The sequence below is a fragment of the Symphalangus syndactylus genome, chromosome 5 (assembly GCF_028878055.3).
Source record: "Symphalangus syndactylus isolate Jambi chromosome 5, NHGRI_mSymSyn1-v2.1_pri, whole genome shotgun sequence".
NCBI lineage: Eukaryota > Metazoa > Chordata > Mammalia > Primates > Hylobatidae > Symphalangus > Symphalangus syndactylus.
The window spans coordinates 118044689-118064653 of NC_072427.2; the positions used below are offsets into that span (position 1 = coordinate 118044689).

Sequence of the window (19965 nt, forward strand, 5' to 3'; positions counted from 1 at the left end):
CTTAGTGTCCATGTGTCCTCATCGTTTAGCTTCCATTTGTAAGTGATAGCATGTAGTATTTGGTTTTCTATTCCTGTGTTAGTTTGCTTCAGATAATGGCCTCCAGCTCCATCCTTGTCACTGTGAAGGACATGGTCTCATTCTTTTTATGGCTGCATAGTATTCCATGCTGTATTTCTTTATCTGGTCTACTGTTGATGGACATTTAGGCTGGTTCCATGTGTTTGCTATTGTGAATAGTGCTGCAGTGGACATATACGTGCATATGTGTTCATGGTAGAATGTTTGATATTCCTTTGGCTATGTACTCAGTAGTGGGATTGCTTAGTCGAATGGTAATTCTGTTTGTTTGTAGTTCTTTGAGGAATCACCACACTGCTTTCCACAATAGTTGAAGTAATTTACACTCCCACCAGCAGTGTATAAACATTTTTCTTCACAACCTCGCCAGCATCTGTTATTTTTTGACTTTTTAATAATAGCTATTCTGACATCTAAACTTTTAATGAGATGTTAGAACCAAATAAATAATATGAAGACTATTACATATGGTCAAAAGAGCCTGGAGTTTTTATTCCTAAATAATGAGATGATATTGCATAAATGAAATAAAAAGGCAGAAGATACAATACAATGCTGCATGTGCTCAATATACGTCCATTTATTAAAGCATATGCCAGAGGATCGCATCACGCTATGCATTTAGAGGAGTCATTAACAAAGCAATGGCCTAACAGTTTACCATGAATTAGCCCACCTCACTGGTCTGTGATTTCCCCCTCAGTAGCAGAATGGTTCTGACAGTCATGATACTAAGCACTTCTGTACTTAACGTATTAGATCAGCTTGTTCACAAAGCACAATCATAACAGGCTCTTGTTTCTGCTTCTGTAAGTAGTCCACTAACAGTTATGACCATAAGTTAGTTATAATTACAAAGTACTGTTTTACAGCCATATATTTTGGCATAGACTAAAAAGTCAAATCATAAAAATACAGAAAATGCACATATTCATAAACTGTTGTTTTATATTCAAAAACCAACTTAGCTATATTTTTAGGTACCAAGCTGTATTACATTGTTCTCCTACTGCATTTGATGCATTTGGGACTTACTTATAAATACAAATTACAAAATTTTAAGCAATTTCTTCAGACTTAATTTTACTATTTATTTTTTCACTAGGTGGATGAAAACATGACTTCTGGCATCAGTAGAATATACAGTAATGCTGCATTCAATACTAATCATTGAATATTTTTTAAAATAAAGTACTGAACTGATTATAGAGTCATAACTGTCAGAGGGAAGATATTAACAACAATATAGTTACTTACAGGTATTTTCAATAAACCTTTCATCCCATTTCTAAACCATTAATGATTTTTAAAGAATGAAATATGGTAAAGCCAAGACATAACACTATATGACAAATGCATTAACTTACCATTTTTACAAAGGTGATGTGACCTTGGCAGTTTTAGAGAACAAAGTTTTGTCTATATATATCAAACATTGTTAACAAACTCTAGCATTGCTTTATGTAAGTTTGCTTTAACAGCATTTCTTCACAGTGATATTTCAGAAAGGTTGGAAACTGGTCAGCAGAAAATATTTCCCACCTTTTCTATTTTTAATTTGTATGCAAAAATCACAATATCTGCGACTATAAAATTACAAATGCTTTCTAGAAGTGACTACATCTCTAGTTATGATAGAAAAGGGTATTTATTTGTAAGACATCTATAATGAGGTAAGTAAATAAAATGGAAATTGAGTAATAAATGTTTTCTGATCTACGGGCAATATAATCTAATTTAACAAAGACAACTGATGGGCAAACTCAAAAGACTAGTTTTTAAAAATTATGTTTAATGAATGTGAAATTGGTAAAGAAACAAAAAACATTTTAAAAGGTGTTCTTGAGATTTCACTTTACATCATAATTTTGGCACTTCATGGAACACTTATTTCCCAAAGACCAGAATTGGTATAAAAGTTCAGCAGGTTTTTGTAGACATGGTACATGAGTACTGGCAAACATTGAAATGTAGTGAAATAAACATTCCCATGTATTTGCACATGCATGCAGTAGTCAAACAATTATAGTTATGAATTTAGGTTTCAAGCACTCTCTTCAGTAGATCTTGTTTCAGATTTAAGTCTTACAAATTCTTTAGCCACATCGTCACTGGTCCTCTGAGAGAGTATTCTTAGGATAGTCAAACCAGTTTCATCCATAGAGACGTTTTTCAGAAGAGGATACCATGCCCCGTAGCTTCCCTTTTCTGCTATGTTCTGTAGCTGAATGACTGTCATTCCGATAATTCGATCTTCTCTGGCAAAGCAGTAATCCTTAACTGAGAGATGAAGTTCATAAGCCCCTGGTCGATTTTCCTTTCCCAGAATGCTGTGTGGATTAAAAATACACATTCTGAGCAAAAACTTCACTTCCACTAGGCATCATTATGGTTCTCAAATACTGCTGAAAATTGTATACATTGGATCTGATTATTATGTTGGCAAATAGAATATCAGTGTATTTTAACCCTTTAAATTTGACTTAGAAAGCGAATTTTAAAATGACTTTTTCGACAGAAAAAAATGGGAATTAAGATACTATGTTACTATGTTACACTTAATCAGTAGAGGCAGGGTCTCCTGATTGCAGGTATGGTGGAGTTGGACAGGGGTCATGGGGGCTAGGCCAGGGTAATGGATACCTCTTGGTGGATACCTCTTGGCAGAATTTCTATGCCATTTCAATACCAGTTACTACTCTCACTTTACCTCCAAATCCTGAATAAGCTATTATATCTAGGAGTCTTTTCTCAGGGGAATACACTGCACAGCCCATCAAGCACTACTCACAATTATGCTAAATTGGATACAAATCTCCAGAGTAAATCAATTCCAGCAGAGCCTGGTGATTCTTCAATGCCAATTCTTTCCTACGGTAACAGACCTGTGAAGAAGTGTGTGGCCTCTCCTCTTGTTAGTGTCAACATAATAAAGAAGGCCAAGTGGTGATATGGTAGACATAGTCTTCCTCCACCCCTTATTTTTGTTCATTCTCATGTTCTTTACTTTCTAATGAATGTATATCTAGGCCTCAGCAGTACCGGTTTCCAAATTCCTTCCTTTTACAGGTGATTTTTTCCTGATGAAACATTTTGCAGAGTCAAACTTTCATTTCTAGGAAACATTGGTAACTAAAGTTTGTATTTAGGGAGAATCTGAAATAATGTGAAGGGAAATGGAAGTCTAAGGGATATGATGGGAACCAGATCTCATGAATTAAAAATGCTGCCTTTAAGTAGCTCACTGTGTTATATCTAACAAGAAACTTTAGTTGGGTCCAGGTTTTTGTCTGTGGTGGAGAAGTAGATAGATAGATAAGAGGGTGAAACATTCAGAGCAGAGTGCTGAAACGACTATAGGAAATCATGAACAAAAAACCTGTAAGAAAGAGACTATTTTGGCATGTAAATCCTTAGGGCTTTGTCCTAGGCCTAGTAACTTCTCTATGTATCCATTCCCAGGTTAGATTATTTATATTTATTGAATTTAATGACATCTCTTGAGAGTCTGACAGGCATCTCCAAATTAATAGATTTAAAACAACATTTTTGTCATTTCTTCTTCCATCTTGGTAAATTACTATCTTCCCAACTACTCATGCCAAAAACTTAGGGTTCATCCTTGATTTTATTCAGTGCCAGGTGTCACCCACTTTCCCCCTGTGGATCCACCCTCCTTTTTGCTGTTTGCAATCGAAAACTCATCTGTTGGGACTATCTCAGTAGGGTGTCTTCTTGCTTCCAGTAGATTTTGGCCAAAAGGGAACCCCATCAAGAGGTAGGCAGTGAGGTCAGCGTCTTTATTTCCCTGGCTCTTTGCCTGTGAGGCTGCCTCCGGTAGGCTGTTGCCCTCTATGGAATGTCACTGCTGCTTTCAAGGCAAGAATACATTGACGTATACATTTCAAACTTGATGTATACTCGAAATGTATACATCTAACTGAAAAGAAATGAATAGTTCTTTCCATTAATAGTGCAATTGAATAATACATTTCAAGCATACATCAAGTTTTCACTTTCCTAATTTTGGTAATGACTCTTTCTCTCCTCTTTTCAGGCATAAGCATGGTAATAGCCTGGTTACTATTAGCCCCAGGTCCCATGATTACTCAAATTTCTCTACACTTCACTGCTTTGTAAATTCCTTTGTAAGTAAGCTCATTTTGAATTACTCTAAATTGAGTGTTCTTGGGAATTACTCTTTCATGTTCTACCTCCAGCCTATGGCAAGAATCTACTTTCCACACATGATACAGAATCTTCTCCATCTATCTCCCTACTAGGATCTGGTTAGTCACTAATAGCTATTGGCTGGACTATTGCAACAGCCTTTTAACTGATCTTTACATATTTGGTCTTACCGCCATATAATTATTTCTGTACACAACAAGCAAAATAAAGATGTAAATCACATTGTTCATCTCTTCATTTGAAAACCCTTTAGTGGACCACCTATTGAACCTAGAATTGAGAAGCCCTATGTGACACAGCATCTGTACCTTGGCCTCTCCAAAGTAATTGGATCTGACTCCTTTATCTATGATGGGCTGCTTCTTAAATATCCCAGACTTGCTGTTGCCTTAGAGTCCTTGTACTACCTATTTCACTTTGTCTGAAGTGTTCTGCACTTCCATGCCTGGCTTTTTATTTGGACAGGTTTCAGTGTAAAAGTCACATGCTCAGAGAGGCTTCCCTGACCTCCCAGGCAAAGCAGCTAGTCATAGCACTTACCACATAGTTCTGCATATCGTATTTAATGCCTTATGACAAATATTTTGTGACTTTATCATACATTCCTCATCCGTAGAAAGTAACTTACATGAGTGCACTGCAAAAGATTCATTCAGACACCTCCTATGATATATACACCTAATGACTATAACATTGGCTGATACATGGCAGGCACTGAACAGATATGGAATGAATGGAAGGGAACTAAAAACAGAGCCCTTCCCACTCTGAATCCCTCAGTAAGTTCAGCTGTACAGTAACTATTGCCTGGTGAAATAAGTAAGGTGGGTTTAGGACTTACAACTGAAATGTTTCATTGTACTTTGGTGACCACGTGTTGCTTTTTGTTTTTGTGCCTTGTTTTCTCTTCTTGTCTCCGAGGTTGGGTCCCAGTATACAAACTTCCACAAAGGGGCGGAACATTGCTGTGGTCTGCCAGTTTAGGTCATTAATAGCAATCACTAAAAAAGCAAAGGAAAGATCACATTTTAGCAAACAAATGTGTGGAAATTTAGAGTGAAATTTTAAAAGAGATTTATGAAGCCAAAACTTAATAATAGTGCCCTAACCCCACTGACAAGACACTGTACTCCAAGACAATAAAATAGAATTTTCTTTCCAGAAGGCACACCTGATGGAGCTTTCAGCTTTAAGCTGTGTGGCTTTGGTGAAAAGTTAGCTGCAATTAAAATGACATCTGTTACTAATGAAAAGTTAGCACTCTCCTCCTCTTGGTAAAAACATGGTGTTGTTCATATTAAACATTAAGATATGCTCATCAGGAAATAGATAAAATCTATAAATTTACCAGTCAATGACAATATTTTGGATTGTATGCTTTCAGTATTTAGTTACTTTATTTATAAGATTGCAACACATTATAATATCATTTTGTATATAGCTTTATTTTTTTAAGTCTATCATGGCTAATTTTCTAATTCATTATATATTTTTTCAACTGCTAATAATATTTTGCTCTGCGGATATATTTCATCCTGTATTTAGCCAGTCACTTGTTAGATATTATAGCTGTTTTTAAATTTCAGTCATCATAAAAAATTACTAAATGAACATTCTTGTGTGTAAATACCTTTGCTCATCCTCAAGCGAAGTGTCTTGTAATTAAAATCACTACTGCAAAATATTCATTAAACTTTCACATGTTGGCAACATATTTTTCAAAAATATTTAAGGAAATTGAAAGTATATAGTACTGTATATAATCTATTCTAAAATATAGCTATTTTACTTTTATGATGTAAAGATACAATATGTAATGTAATTGTAATTCTGAAATATATTGGGCAACCCTGGTTTTGCTCAAAGTGGGTATTGAAGTGACTAATATAAAAATAGAACGAGCGTATTGTGAACAAAATGCTAATCCTTTAATTTCATCTTCGAAATTACCCCTGCATTCAGGCTGTTTTTACAATATAAAACCAACAAATCAAGCCACTCATTACAAAGAACTCTAAGCCAGTTGTTGGAAATCATATAGAAAAAGCGGTAGGTTTTGTGAATAGTAAGAACATACTGACTGACTTAATATTTAAAGTGCAAGTGTTCAATGAATATCATGGCACCAACCACAAAATAAATATCTGATAAAGTAAGTTTTGATATTTAAAAACTGTATTTATATATTTTGAATAATGCATGCTAAACATTAGTGCTATTGATATTTTTCTAATCAAAAGTTGGGGTTTCATTAGGAAATTTGGTGCATGCCCTAAAATAATTATGCAGTTTTTTTTAATGCAAGAAAAGTTACATTGCTGATATCAGTACTGCTGCAGAAGTTTAGAAGGCTGTTTTGATTTATCTAGACCAGAAGTATACCTTTTACAGTGACTTTATGATCGCCCGTTCCTGGGGTGGCAGTGATGTCCACATTAACAGATATCTGACCTACGGCATCTTTGGAGGAACGACCTGAAAATAAGAAGAAGTTTACTGGCCTGAGCTTCAGACTCGTTAATAATGGACAATTTCATTCATAAAATTTATTATTGGAAATGAATAGTTCTTTCCATTAATAGTGCATAATAGGTGATGATAAATATTCACTTAAGTATGATATGCAAGTTTGAAGCTTGGATGTAATGATTACCCCATTGAACTAAGATTTCATTGGGCCTGCAGAAATCCTAAGACATTCTGTTACTGTTATGAGGGTCCAAAGAACTAGGGTTGATTTACTAGCCACTTAATGAAGTTATATTCATTTCTTGCACACAAGGATGCACCACTGATTTTTATTACTTTAAGAACTTTTCTACAATGTGCCGTACCAGAGCACTGGGAACAGAAAGGTAGCTTTGTTAGGGTCCTTGCCTTCATGAAACTCATAGTTGGCCAGGGGAGACCCACATGCAAGTGTATTACAACAATTTATAAGGTGTACCGATAGCATTTTAAAAAGTCATCTCTCTCCTGGAAAAGATTAGTCAGGGGTTAAACTTATTGTGTTGGAAAGGGCCTGTGATTTGGGTTCAGATAAACATAAATTCAAATCACAGTATGCCACCACTGATTCTATGATTCTGTTTTCTTATTTGTAAAACGAGGATAACACCAACCTCTTACTATATTCACATTAACATATCTTTTATGAACATACATACACATTTTTCCCCAGTTACCAGGTCTTTATATTTTCACCTAAAAATGTATCATGGAGGTCATTCCAGTTCAGTGTAGATAAAGCTGCCACTACAAAGTACATGTTCAACAACTACATGCATGGAAAATAAAACATTAATGTTTGATATTTAATCCATTATATGAATCTATAATTTAACCATATTTCAATGAATTGCTTGCTATTATAAACTATAATGAATTATTATGCTACAAGTTTATCTACAGTATAGTTTTTAAAAGCACAGTATTTTTGTCAAAGTTATGTGGAGTTTTCATTTCTACCCTAGGGATTATAACTTTTGCAGTCTCATTTGCAATGTATTAGATTAATAAAGATCTTATTTTCATAAAAATGAAGGCTAATGCTGAAAGCCCAGAACAAAAGATTCTAAAAGACTTTCAGTTTCTATCTTGAGAGAATCATCAGGATTTGGGCCAAAACCTTTCAAGAGAACCTGCTGAGATGAGCCAGTTCACCACAAGGGCCTCTCTCCTTGGCACAGCCATTTGATGATAAAAGGACTGGAAGATAGAAAGTGGTCACTTTGGACATAAGAATTTTAGAACAACCCTTCACACTAACCAAATAGACAATGACCCCTCACCACTAAAGGTCACCACTGAAGTACAAATGGAGTCATCTTTTTTCTTTCCTTCCTCCCCCACGCCAGGGAGACTACCACCAGGAGAAAGAGGTCATGAGAGGAGGTCATACCTTTATCTTTTACTCTTTGTACTGCTGAAGGCACGATTATAGCCTGCTTTAGGGAGAGAGGGTTTTTTTTTGTTTTGTTTTGTTTTTTTTGAGACAAGGTCTTGCTCTGTTGCTCAAGCTGGAGCACAGTGGTGCAATCATAGCTCACTCCAGGCTCAACATGTAGGGCTCAGGTGATTCTCCCACCTCAGCTTCCCAAGTACCTGGGACTAGAAGTGTGGACCACCATGCCTGGGCCTCCCAAAAGTGCTGGAATTATGGGTGTGAGCTGCCATGCGCGGCCGAGAATAGAGCCAAAGCTTTAATGTGAGCAGAATGAAACCTTAAGAAATGAGTAATTTTCTAGCAGCACGAGTAACTAATACAGTTTGAACCTGGACTGGGAGATCCCAAAGTACTGCACCTGGCCATAACATTCTAAGTAGGGCAATATGTGAGTTTTGGTGTCCTTCGTTATGAAGGAAGACTTATGTTGTTTTAAAACAAGTAACATCTAAGGAAATGTGCCTAAAACCTTTAAGAAGGGACTCTAAACGTATACAAGGTAAGTTTTTCCTTTCTCAAATTGCTTGTCTGCGGTCTTCCATTTATAGACCCTAGCTGTGTGTGTGTTTTCTAATCAGATACTGACGGTTGTATTGACGTCAGGGGCGGAGGATTTAAAAATCTTGCTGATGTACTCAGCAGTGCCTGAACACTTTTCTGAAACCTCCTGGGTGGAAACATTTACTAGACTCTCAAAATACATATTTCCTTTTCTAAGACAAAATTGACTCTTCAATTAGGTCAAACATAGTCTTGAGAACTGGCTGTGTAAGGTAGTACAACCCTAAAGTGCAATGAGGAACATAAATTTTCTGACAATTGTAGGTTAGAAACAATGGGCTAGAAAGTATTGATTATCATTGCTCTTATTGCTTAATAGTCAAAGAATTTTCACTTTGGAACTACACGATTCTGCTTTCATGGCCCTAAGTTTATACCACTCTCTAGTACTCATGCTATAGCTAGTATTACAGTTAATAAAGGCATTCTGTTAAGGAGAAAAATCTGCATAATTATTAATAATCCATACTTCTCATTCATACAATGCAATGCTTTGATGTGCATTACATGGGCAATTAAATATTTGTTGATTAAATAGGCTGAAACTAGTTGCTTCCACAGTTTAAACAACATTAGTGTCCCTCTGATCAGTTCAAATTTCAGTTACTATGGTATATTAAATGTGTGTAATTGCATAAAGGGCAAACTTCACAAGCTAATTCTGTAGTCCACTAATCACTATGTGGATAGCAGAAACATATCATTAGTGACCAGTCTCTTCTTTCAAAGTAAAGTAGGTGATTGGTCACTGTGTACCTGTTCACACACAGACAACAAAGTGTGGCCCCTTTGTTTTGCAATTATAAACCCACGTGATTATTTTACGAACCTGGATAATCAAAAGATGGACTTGCTCAGGAAAGATGAAAGTGCAGCAAAGAAAGGATAAGGGGTAATGCTAGAGTGAATCATGCGTAGAGTGCAAATGAGTTAATCTAAGCAATCACTGACCCTTGGAATGGTGACACTACTGCCATTGGAGAGATTCTAGATAAGCATCCACGTTAGGCTTATTGACATAAGTGAGGAGAAAGATACCGGTATCTTAGCAAAATTTACATGGAGAAAAGCTCACATTTAAGGAACTCTCAGATAGGTGATGACATACAAAGCTGAAAGGATTACAATGTTGGTGGATTGTCATAGTCCTAAATTTGGATCCATTTCCAAGGCGTAGAAAAGCTGCTTGCCCCTTACTATACCATGAGAAGAAAGAGGCAAACACTGTTCAAACTCCTCTTAAGAAGACTTTTACAATAAAACTCATTAAACAAATATTTTTACTGTATTTTAAATTTCCGTGTACATTTATAATTGACAGTAAGAGGTTTTTTGTTTTTTGACAAAATGTTTTTAAAAGTCACGGTAGAATTTTACGTTTTTCCGTAAGTTATCCAGATTACTTTGCACAGTTTGTCTCCCGTTCTTTTCATAGCCCTGTATTACTGTGAAAAGAACTAAACATATACTTCCATTGATTCATTTAATGCTTTTGATACTGAAACTCTAAAAGCTGCTTAATTCAGTCACATGTGAGTTACATGTGTGTTATATTGTGCAACATATTTTACCTCACATTCGGAAGATTTGCTTTACTATGTCCTTGAATATGATGTGTACGGTGCAATTTGTCGATTGTCTATCCCAGGGTAAAAATGAAATTGAACCAAAGCACTTTGAAGTTGAACACAGGATACTCAATCGACCAGTTATTTGCCCAAAAAGGCAGCCTATATTTCCCTTTCCTATGGATTTGAACATGGAAATAATCTAACATCATACTCTTTATTCAACAAAGTTTTAGCGAGCAATTCAGAAAATTTTAATGAGAGGCTATGCCTGTTATATAGTCTTGCTTATTCTAAATCCATAGGGATTAGATGACATGTGAAATCACCATCTGTGTGTCTACAATGTGCCCTTTGTCACTAACATTATTGGGTCATGAATACTTCAAGAATGAGTAGTGCCCTTGTGAGTATCCTCCGACAGAGGGCAGGAAGCTCAAAGAGCTCACTGTCTGCTTTATTTGAACTTCTCTTCAGAAGAGCAGCTTTTGAGGATTAAAAATTCCTGCTTACTGTCATTATAACACAGGATTTATAAGCACCTTACTGGAATCTCTCACCTACCATAATTTTAGTATGCTGTGTGAGGGAATGAACAGTCTCACACATTTAATAACGACTACTTATATAATGCTTTTAATTGGTAATGACCTATATGAAACATGATATAGAAAACACATCACAGCTTCTCAAATGACCCCTATAGGTTAACCAATTGCTTCAGTTTCTGACAAATTTGAATCTGGCCCCATGCACCTTTGCTGGGCCCCACAAAACAAGGAGGTAGATTATTTATGAAGGTCAACCACTCCGGCAATATCACAACTAAATATCAGGCTCATCTGCCCCATAGCTCCTCCATCTTCAGGTCCAGGACTCTGGATTGGAATGACCTACCTCCACATTCAGTTCTATAAGTCATTAGGCCTCATCCAAGATGGTAGATGATGAATAAATGGACAATGACTTACTTAGGCTTTTTTTCCTCTCTCATCCCTTCCAGTGCTTTCTTTCCTGGTCTTTGCTCATTGTTTCCATGTTATTTAATATATATTTGGAAGAATTCATGGAAGTGATAACAATAATGGCTACAATTTTTTATTACCTATGTATGCCAGGCATTGTGCCAAATGTTTCAGGTATAAGATCTAGTAAGGTATTATGTACATTTTACAGATGGTAAGACTGGGATTCGGAGGTTAGTTGCCTTAAACAGGCAACTAACTAATAATAAAGAGCAAAGCTGAGATTTGACTTCAGATCTCTAACTTATAAGATATAGCATATACTGTGCTCTGATGCTCATTGAACACCTTCTCCCACATCCCTCCTCCCTGCCCCTCCACTTTTTTCTTTTTTACATCAAAGAGGAAAAAGCAAACTTTGACCTGGTTTAGTTTTAATGGCAATTAAAATATTGCTACACTAAAAGACAGGACATGAAACAAAAGATTTAAAAAATCACTTACGTAGGACCTAGCTAGCTTAGGATTTTCTAACATTTATTTTGCATTTTCACTTTACTAAACTCTACAGTCACACGTCACTTAATGACGGGTATAAATTCTGAAAAATGTGTTAGGTGATTTCTTCATTGTGCGAACATCATCGAGTGTGCTTACACAAACCTAGGTGGTATAGCCCGTGACGCTTCTAAGTGGTAGGGTACAGTTTATTGTTCCTAGGCTGCAAACCTTTACACTATGTTACTGTACTGAATAGTGTAAGCAGTTGCAACACCTGTATTTGTGTACCTAAACATAGCTAAACATAGAGAAGATACAGTATAAAACACAAAAACAAGACACCTACATTGGGCCCTTACCATGAATGGAGCTTGTGGGATTGAAAGTTGCCCTGGCTGAGTCAATGCCTGAGTGATGAGTGAATATGAAGGCCTAAGACATTATTGTACACCCTGTAGACTCTCTCTCTAAACACTCAGGCTACTTTATAAAAGATTTTCTTCAATAATAAACTAGACTTTCTGTAACCTTTTACTTTGTAAACTATTTTTTAACCTTTTGACTCTTCCGTAGTAACACATAGCTCAAGCTGTATAAAAACATCATTCTTTATAACCTTATTCTGTAAAATGTTTTCTATTTTAAAGATTTTTTTTTTACTTAAAAGTTTTTTTGGTGGTTGTTGTTAAACTAAACTATTAGCCCAGGCCTACACAGGGTCAGAATCCTCAACATCATTTTTTAAAATTTTTAACTTGAGTCTTTTCTAACTGTACATAATTATATTGCTATACTTTTTAATGACTGGCAGTGCAGCAGGCTTATTTACACCATCTTTACCACAAACATGTTGTGCTATGATGTTATTATAATCTTATGGGCCACTGTTGAAATGCAGCGTATCATTGACTGTAACATTGGTATATGTCACAAACTCCACAGCAATTATGTAGACATACTTAAATTAACTTTGTTTCCTAGGACTCCCTATTTTCATGGCTTTCTGGACTTTAAACTTACTTAACATAAAGTAGCAGATACAAGCTTTTTCAATCAACAGTAAGTCTCCATGGCTACAGTTTGCTGAAGTGTGTTGCTGAGAAATTGATGAGAGGTTAATAAGAAATCCATGAGGTAAGTCACCATGTCGGTTAATTATCTTTTAGAATTTCCTTGGGAATTTAGGTATCCTAACTTTAAATATTTTAGGATTGAAACATATTTAGATGGAAGAATTTTAGGGCTAAAGGGAGCCTTGGAAATCATTTGGTCCAGTCTTTTTGTTTCAGACATAAAGAAGCTGAGGCTTAGTATTTTGAACACGTTTCGATAAAGGGGGCAATATTAGTGGTAGGTCTTATTTTTCAGTTCTGGATTCTTTCCACTGACAACTAGCTTGTCTTTTGGAATCCACAGAATTGGATAGATTGTCAAACAAGAGAAGAACTTGGGCAGTAGGTAGCATGTGGATTTGGCCAGTCACTGTTACTTGTTTCCACCTGGAAACACACAGCAGTTGGGGGAAAATAAACAAAACAACTTTCAACCCCAACTAATGCCTGATAACTGTTTCAGAGGTAGACACTCATTATCTATTTAACTTGACCTATCAGCATCTCTCAAATCTATTCATGCACCACAATTACTAGCAAACATGACTATCGAGCAGAGAGAGGTAGAGGTATAAAAAGGTTCTCTCCATTTGGCAGTGTGTATTCCCACCAGACATTATAAGCAGGAAGAGATTAGGGAATAACACACCTTGAAGGATGAGACCGTCAGGATGTCTTCTTCTTGGTGATCACTAAAGTAAATTAAATAAATGTGGTAATGGGAGCCAAGTCAGTTCAGATGAAGTCAGTCAGTAAGGGACTATGCATCCCCATAGCCCTGGCTTCAGACCACTGCATCTGTCAGTAACCAAAGGAAGTTAAGAAGACAGACCCTCTTTTTGATAGCACAATAGGGTGACTATAGTCAATAACAACTTAATGGTACATTTTTAAATAACTTAAAGAGTATAACTGGATTTTAAGTAAAAAGATAAATGCTTGAGGAGATAGATATCCCCTTCCCCACGATGTGCTTATTTCACATTGCATGCCTGTATCAAAACATCTCATGTACCCACAAAAAATTTTAAAAGTGGCTAAGGTTAATCCAGTTCACATACACATTGAAAAATCGATGTCTAAAAACATCTCATTTGAGGATAAGTGAACATATAAAACTCAATAAAGGGCATCTGAAACAAAAATTCTATAGAACAAGAAAAAGATACTATCTTTGGAACTCAGAGGAGAAAGCTTCTCTCTGAAAACAGTATTTCTAAATAAATCAGGATTTAAAAAAAAAATAGTCACTAAATGTACAACAAAATTTCTTGAGATAAAAGTTTTAAATTTTTAGAAGAATTCCATTTCAGAAAAATTAGAAAAGTATAAACTACACCAGCATATATCTGGATGAAACGTTTACAGATAAAGGGCAAAATGTCTAAGTATATAATAAATATCCAAGTAGAAAAGGAAGATTCTGGCAGCCCTGTATTTTTCCTCCTAAAATTCAGGAAAAAATTACACAATACCTAGTTATGAGGGAGACAGTATATGATCCTAGAATTTTAATCCATCCAGTTTTTCCTCATGTGTAAATAAAAAGTAATTTTCAAAAACTCAAAAGCCCAGAAAAATTAATACATATTTCAGCCAATAGCGCGTAAGACCGGAGCTGCTGGGTTGTAGTGAGTGTTGGTATTGACTACCTGCCTGCCACACTAAAAGTATTCTGTCTTGTAATATAACAGCTACAGGGGAAAGTTACTATATTTTCAAGGAAATTATGGATTCACAGTCTAAAAAAATAAGTCAATTGACCTGAGTTTCATAAAAGGAAAGAGAAGAACACGAACATTATGTATCTGATTAAGAGTTAAAAAGGAAAGCAGTATGACGATCAGCAACCTCTCTCGGGAACTACTTGTGCTATTAATTAAAGTAGCTGGGGCACCAGGAAATAGGGCTGGAGTTCTTACCCTGTTTTATTTTTCTTCATGCACTTCTGATGCTGCAAAGTATGTAATAGTTTCTCCCACCAAAATATAAGCTCCATAAGGGAAAGATCTTTGCCCTGGTCACAAATGCTTAATTACTACCTAAAACAGTTCCTAGTACGTACTAGATAAATATTTGCCAAACACACAGTTACACAATTAGAAAAGTTGAGAATATTATTTAAAAGAAGACAAATTGTAAATTAAACCGAGGTTATAAGCCTGGCATTTTATCATGATTTATATCTCTATTTTGATAATTAGCTTTTTAAAAAAGAAGATATTATAGAAATAATTAAGGCCCCAAGAGTTCTCCTCCCTGGTCTCTTTCTCCATTATTATGAATTCAGAAACGATTACACTTGAATGTCTTTATACTTGGTTTATGGGTCCATAAATATTTATTCAGTAATAGGTTTTAGAAATATTAACAGTATTATGAGTATCATTGTATAGTTTTATTTCACTAGGTACTGTTTGAGGTTTATCCATGTTAAATAGACAGCATTGTAATTCACTTATTTTAAACTACTGTATAGTATACCATTCATGAATATTTTGATTCATGCATTCTCCTATTAATATTTAGTAAATATAGCAACACAATTTTAATAGACATTTTTTAATATGTCACCTGTTGGGATTTTGATCATTGTATTTATAGATTAATCTGGAAATTGTAACCTTGATGTTTATGTCTTGCTCTGAATTTCAAAATCTTTTGGAGGTTTTATACATATTTTGCTACATTTGTATGTATGTTATTATTTTAAATAGGATATTTTAATTTTATATCCTAATTGGCTATTATGTAAAAAAGCTGTTGATTTTGTAGTGAGTAAATCTTCTAATTGTTTTTATATAGGTCTGTTTATGGTTTCTATGTAGGTAATTATGTTGTCTGCTTCCAAAATTTTTTAGAAGTCTCTTGTTCTTGAGTAGAGAGAAAAATAATAATAATCTCCCAATTTTATGTGAATATAACCTCTAAATAATAGTGACATAGCACAAAATTAGGACCCCACTGAATTAATTCATATAAATATAAAAATCCTAAGTGAAATACTGACAAAATGCAAGGCTTTGACCAAATAAAGCTTATTAAAACTTATAGTAACAAGAAAAGATTGGTTTAATAAATATCTGAAAGTCTAATAAGGTGTGATAAAATTCAATGCTCATTCCTATTCAAACCTTATTCATATTTGGAGGGTAGCTTTAAAATGCGATTTCTCAAAAATATCCACTTCATTTGCAACAACAACCGATTTCATATCCACATGTAAGTCATTAAAAATTGCCTTTTAAAGCAAACAGAATAAGACTATGTGAAATTAGAGTAAATGAATGGAGTCAATGAGAAAGAGCACGATTATTCAATTAAATGTTCTAGGAGAAGTTTTTACTATTGGGGAAAAAGTTGAGTTAAACTGGAATCATTTGATATCTGTATGTGGAAAATCTTTTGGAACTTGAAATCAAATCACAAACTTAAAAACAAAAAACATTTGTAAATCAATCTGTCAACTGGGAAAATGTTTTGTAACAGATGTTACAGATAGAAGGTTACTATCCCTAATGTATAAAGAAGTCACACAAATAAACTCTAAATGAAGAGATAGACAATTCAACTGGTTCATGTGGAAAATGTGGAACATTTAAATAAGGTATCTAGCATTGCTTATCACATTAGCATATATTTTAGCATATTTTAAACAAATACAACCACCTAATGCTAGAGATTTTGTGAAAAATATAATTACTCGAGTCCACTATTGATGGGAAGAGAAATTAAAACAATGATTCCAGGTGGAAAGCAACTTGGGTATTACATGTGTTCTGCATATTTGAGTTTCATAATTTCAATTATGAAACTATTCAAAACATATGTTAAAGATGGTGTTTTATTAAATTCTGGTTGAAAATAATGAGAAATAAACTTATTTCGTACTTGCTAAGTTTTCCAATTCCATGTTAAATAAAAATAAAATAAATGTAGTTGGAACATTTCAAAACGTGTATTAAGAGAGCTTGATTTACTACTGGCTAAAGCATAACAGTTCTCAAGAAAGAGGGATTTATAACTTACAATCATAGGGGTTTCAAAGGAGTATATGCATATACTTTTCCAGAAGAGTTTAAAATAGTTGAATATTTCAGGCTTCTTAAAAGTTCCTCCAGAGATTATTTCAGAAATAAGAACTCAACCAACCTATGGATGGACCTTCTCTTCTTTAGGTGTTGTCTTAATCAGATTTCTTGAATGTACTGTCCATCTCTGCTCACTTTTCTCTTCAAGCATAATTTTGCTGAAAATTGGGAGTCTCCAGTGATCTTTTTTTTAGGCAGCTATATGTGTTTTTTCAGGTCCTTCGTATTTGCTATGTCTTTGGCCTGTATGTGGTTGATTACCTTCTTGCAGTTCGTTTCTCCTTGGCTTCCCTAACTATCTACTTCTTTGCATTACTTATTGTAGCTTCCTTTTTTTCCTTTGTTTAGCTTTCTGTTATGTGCCATCTACTATTGTGAGCTCTTGGCTTTCCACTCTCCTTTCTCTATTCTCAAACTTTAATCATTTTAATATTTGTACTGTTTGTTAGTCCCTACCCTGATCTTTCAATTAAACTCCATTTCTAATAGCCTAAGAAATATCCTTGCATGTTTTCATTTTAGCAGAATCTCAAAGTTAATTTTTCATATTCTCAAAATACCTCCAAGGGCTTACCTTCCCCATTTTCAAACCTGGTAATATTATTTTTCTACTATTCAAGCTCAAATCATTGGCAATCCCATGGGATTTATCTTATTTTTATTTATTGACCCTAACCAATAACTAAATCATGTCCATTGTTCTTTATACGGTTTTAGTCTTTATTTCATTTAATGCAGTAGGACTAAGTTTCCCAATATACCAATTGCGTCCTGTTAACCCCTTCTAAACCCAAGGGCTCTTGCTGATTTGAGTGGAAATTTTTTTTTTTTTTTTTGCATTTTTTTTTTTTTAATTATACTTTAGGGTTTTAGGGTACATGTGCACAATGTGCAGGTTTGTTACATATGTATCCATGTGCCATGTTGATTTCCTGCACCCATTAACTCGTCACCTAGCATTAGGTGTATCTCCTAATGCTGTCCCAACCCCCTCCCCCCACCCCACAACAGTCCCCGGAGTGTGATGTTCCCCTTCCTGTGTCCATGAGTTCTCATTGTTCAATTCCCACCTATGAGTGAGAACATGCGGTGTTTGGTTTTTTGTCCTTGCGATAGTTTACTGAGAATGATGTTTTCCAGTTTCATCCATGTCCCTACAAAGGACACGAACTCATCATTTTTTATGGCTGCATAGTATTCCATGGTGTATATGTGCCACATTTTCTTAATCCAGTCTATCGTTGTTGGACATTTGGGTTGGTTCCAACTCTTTGCTATTGTGAATAGTGCCGCAATAAACATACGTGTGCATGTGTCTTTATAGCAGCATGATTTATAGTCCTTTGGGTATATACCCAGTAATGGGAGGGCTGGGTCAAATGGTATTTCTAGTTTGAGATCCCTGAGGAATCGCCACACTGACCTCCACAATGGTTGAACTAGTTTACAGTCCCACCAACAGTGTAAAAGTGTTCCTATTTCTCCACATCCTCTCCAGCACCTGTTGTTTCCTGATCTTCCAATGATGGCCATTCTAACTGGTGTGAGATGGTATCTCACTGTGGTTTTGATTTGCATTTCTCTGATGGCCAGTGATGATGAGCATTTCTTCATGTGTTTTTTGGCTGCATAAATGTCTTCTTTTGAGAAGTGTCTGTTCATGTCCTCTGCCCACTTTTTGATGGGGTTGTTTGTTTTTTTCTTGTAAATTTGTTTGAGTTCATTGTAGATTCTGGATATTAGCCCTTTGTCAGATGAGTAGGTTGCAAAAATTTTCTCCCATTCTGTAGGTTGCCTGTTCACTCTGATGATAGTTTCTTCTGCTGTGCAGAAGCTCTTTAGTTTAATGAGATCCCATTTGTCGATTTTGGCTTTTGTTGCCATTGCTTTTGGTGTTTTAGACATGAAGTCCTTGCCCACGCCTATGTCCTGAATGGTATTGCCTAGGTTTTCTTGTAGGATTTTAATGGTTTTAGGTCTAACATATAAGTCTTTAATCCATCTTGAATTAATTTTTGTATAAGGTGTAAGGAAGGGATCCAGTTGCAGCTTTCTACATATGGCTAGCCAGTTTTCCCAGCACCATTTATTAAATAGGGAATCCTTTCCCCATTTCTTGTTTTTGTCAGGTTTGTCAAAGATCAGATAGTTGTAGATATGCGGCGTCATTTCTGAGGGCTCTGTTCTGTTCCATTGATCTATGTCTCTGTTGTGGTACCAGTACCATGCTGTTTTGGTTACTGTAGCCTTGTAGTATAGTTTAAAGTCAGGTAGCGTGATGCCTCCAGCTTTGTTCTTTTGGCTTAGGATTGACTTGGCGATGCGGGCTCTTTTTTGGTTCCATATGAACTTTAAAGTAGTTTTTTCCAATTCTGTGAAGAAAGTCATTGGTAGCTTGATGGGGATGGCATTGAATCTATAAATTACCTTGGGCAGTATGGCCATTTTCACGATATTGATTCTTCCAACCCATGAGCATGGAATGTTCTTCCATTTGTTTGTATCCTCTTTTATTTCATTGAGCAGTGGTTTGTAGTTCTCCTTGAAGAGGTCCTTCACATCCCTTGTAAGTTGGATTCCTAGGTATTTTATTCTCTTTGAAGCAATTGTGAATGGGAGTTCACTCATCATTTGGCTCTCTGTTTGTCTGTTATTGGTGCACAAGAATGCTTGTGATTTTTGTACATTAATTTTGTATCCTGAGACTTTGCTGAAGTTGCTAATCAGCTTAAGGAGATTTTGGGCTGAGACAATGGGGTTTTCTAGATATACAATCATGTCATCTGCAAACAGGGACAATTTGACTTCCTCTTTTCCTAATTGAATACCCTTTATTTCCTTCTCCTGCCTGATTGCTCTGGCCAGAACTTCCAGCACTATGTTGAATAGGAGCGGTGAGAGAGGGCATCCCTGTCTTGTGCCAGTTTTCAGAGGGAATGCTTCCAGTTC

General features: G+C 35.5%; 1 protein-coding gene across 2 annotated transcripts in view; it reads right to left on the reverse strand.

Annotated features, from left to right (window-relative positions):
- Positions 1–547: 547 nt before the first annotated feature.
- The window catches only part of UNC13C (unc-13 homolog C), a 663443-nt gene continuing 644025 nt past the window's right edge, over positions 548–19965 (reverse strand). For both annotated transcript variants that reach the window (XM_055279200.2, XM_055279199.2), the window contains 3 exons: positions 6655–6747; positions 5114–5273; positions 548–2411 (listed from right to left, as the gene is read on the reverse strand). In XM_055279200.2, coding sequence (XP_055135175.2) covers positions 2126–2411; positions 5114–5273; positions 6655–6747 — 539 coding nt within the window. In that variant the 3' untranslated portion in view covers positions 548–2125. The remainder of the gene's footprint in view (positions 2412–5113; positions 5274–6654; positions 6748–19965) is intronic.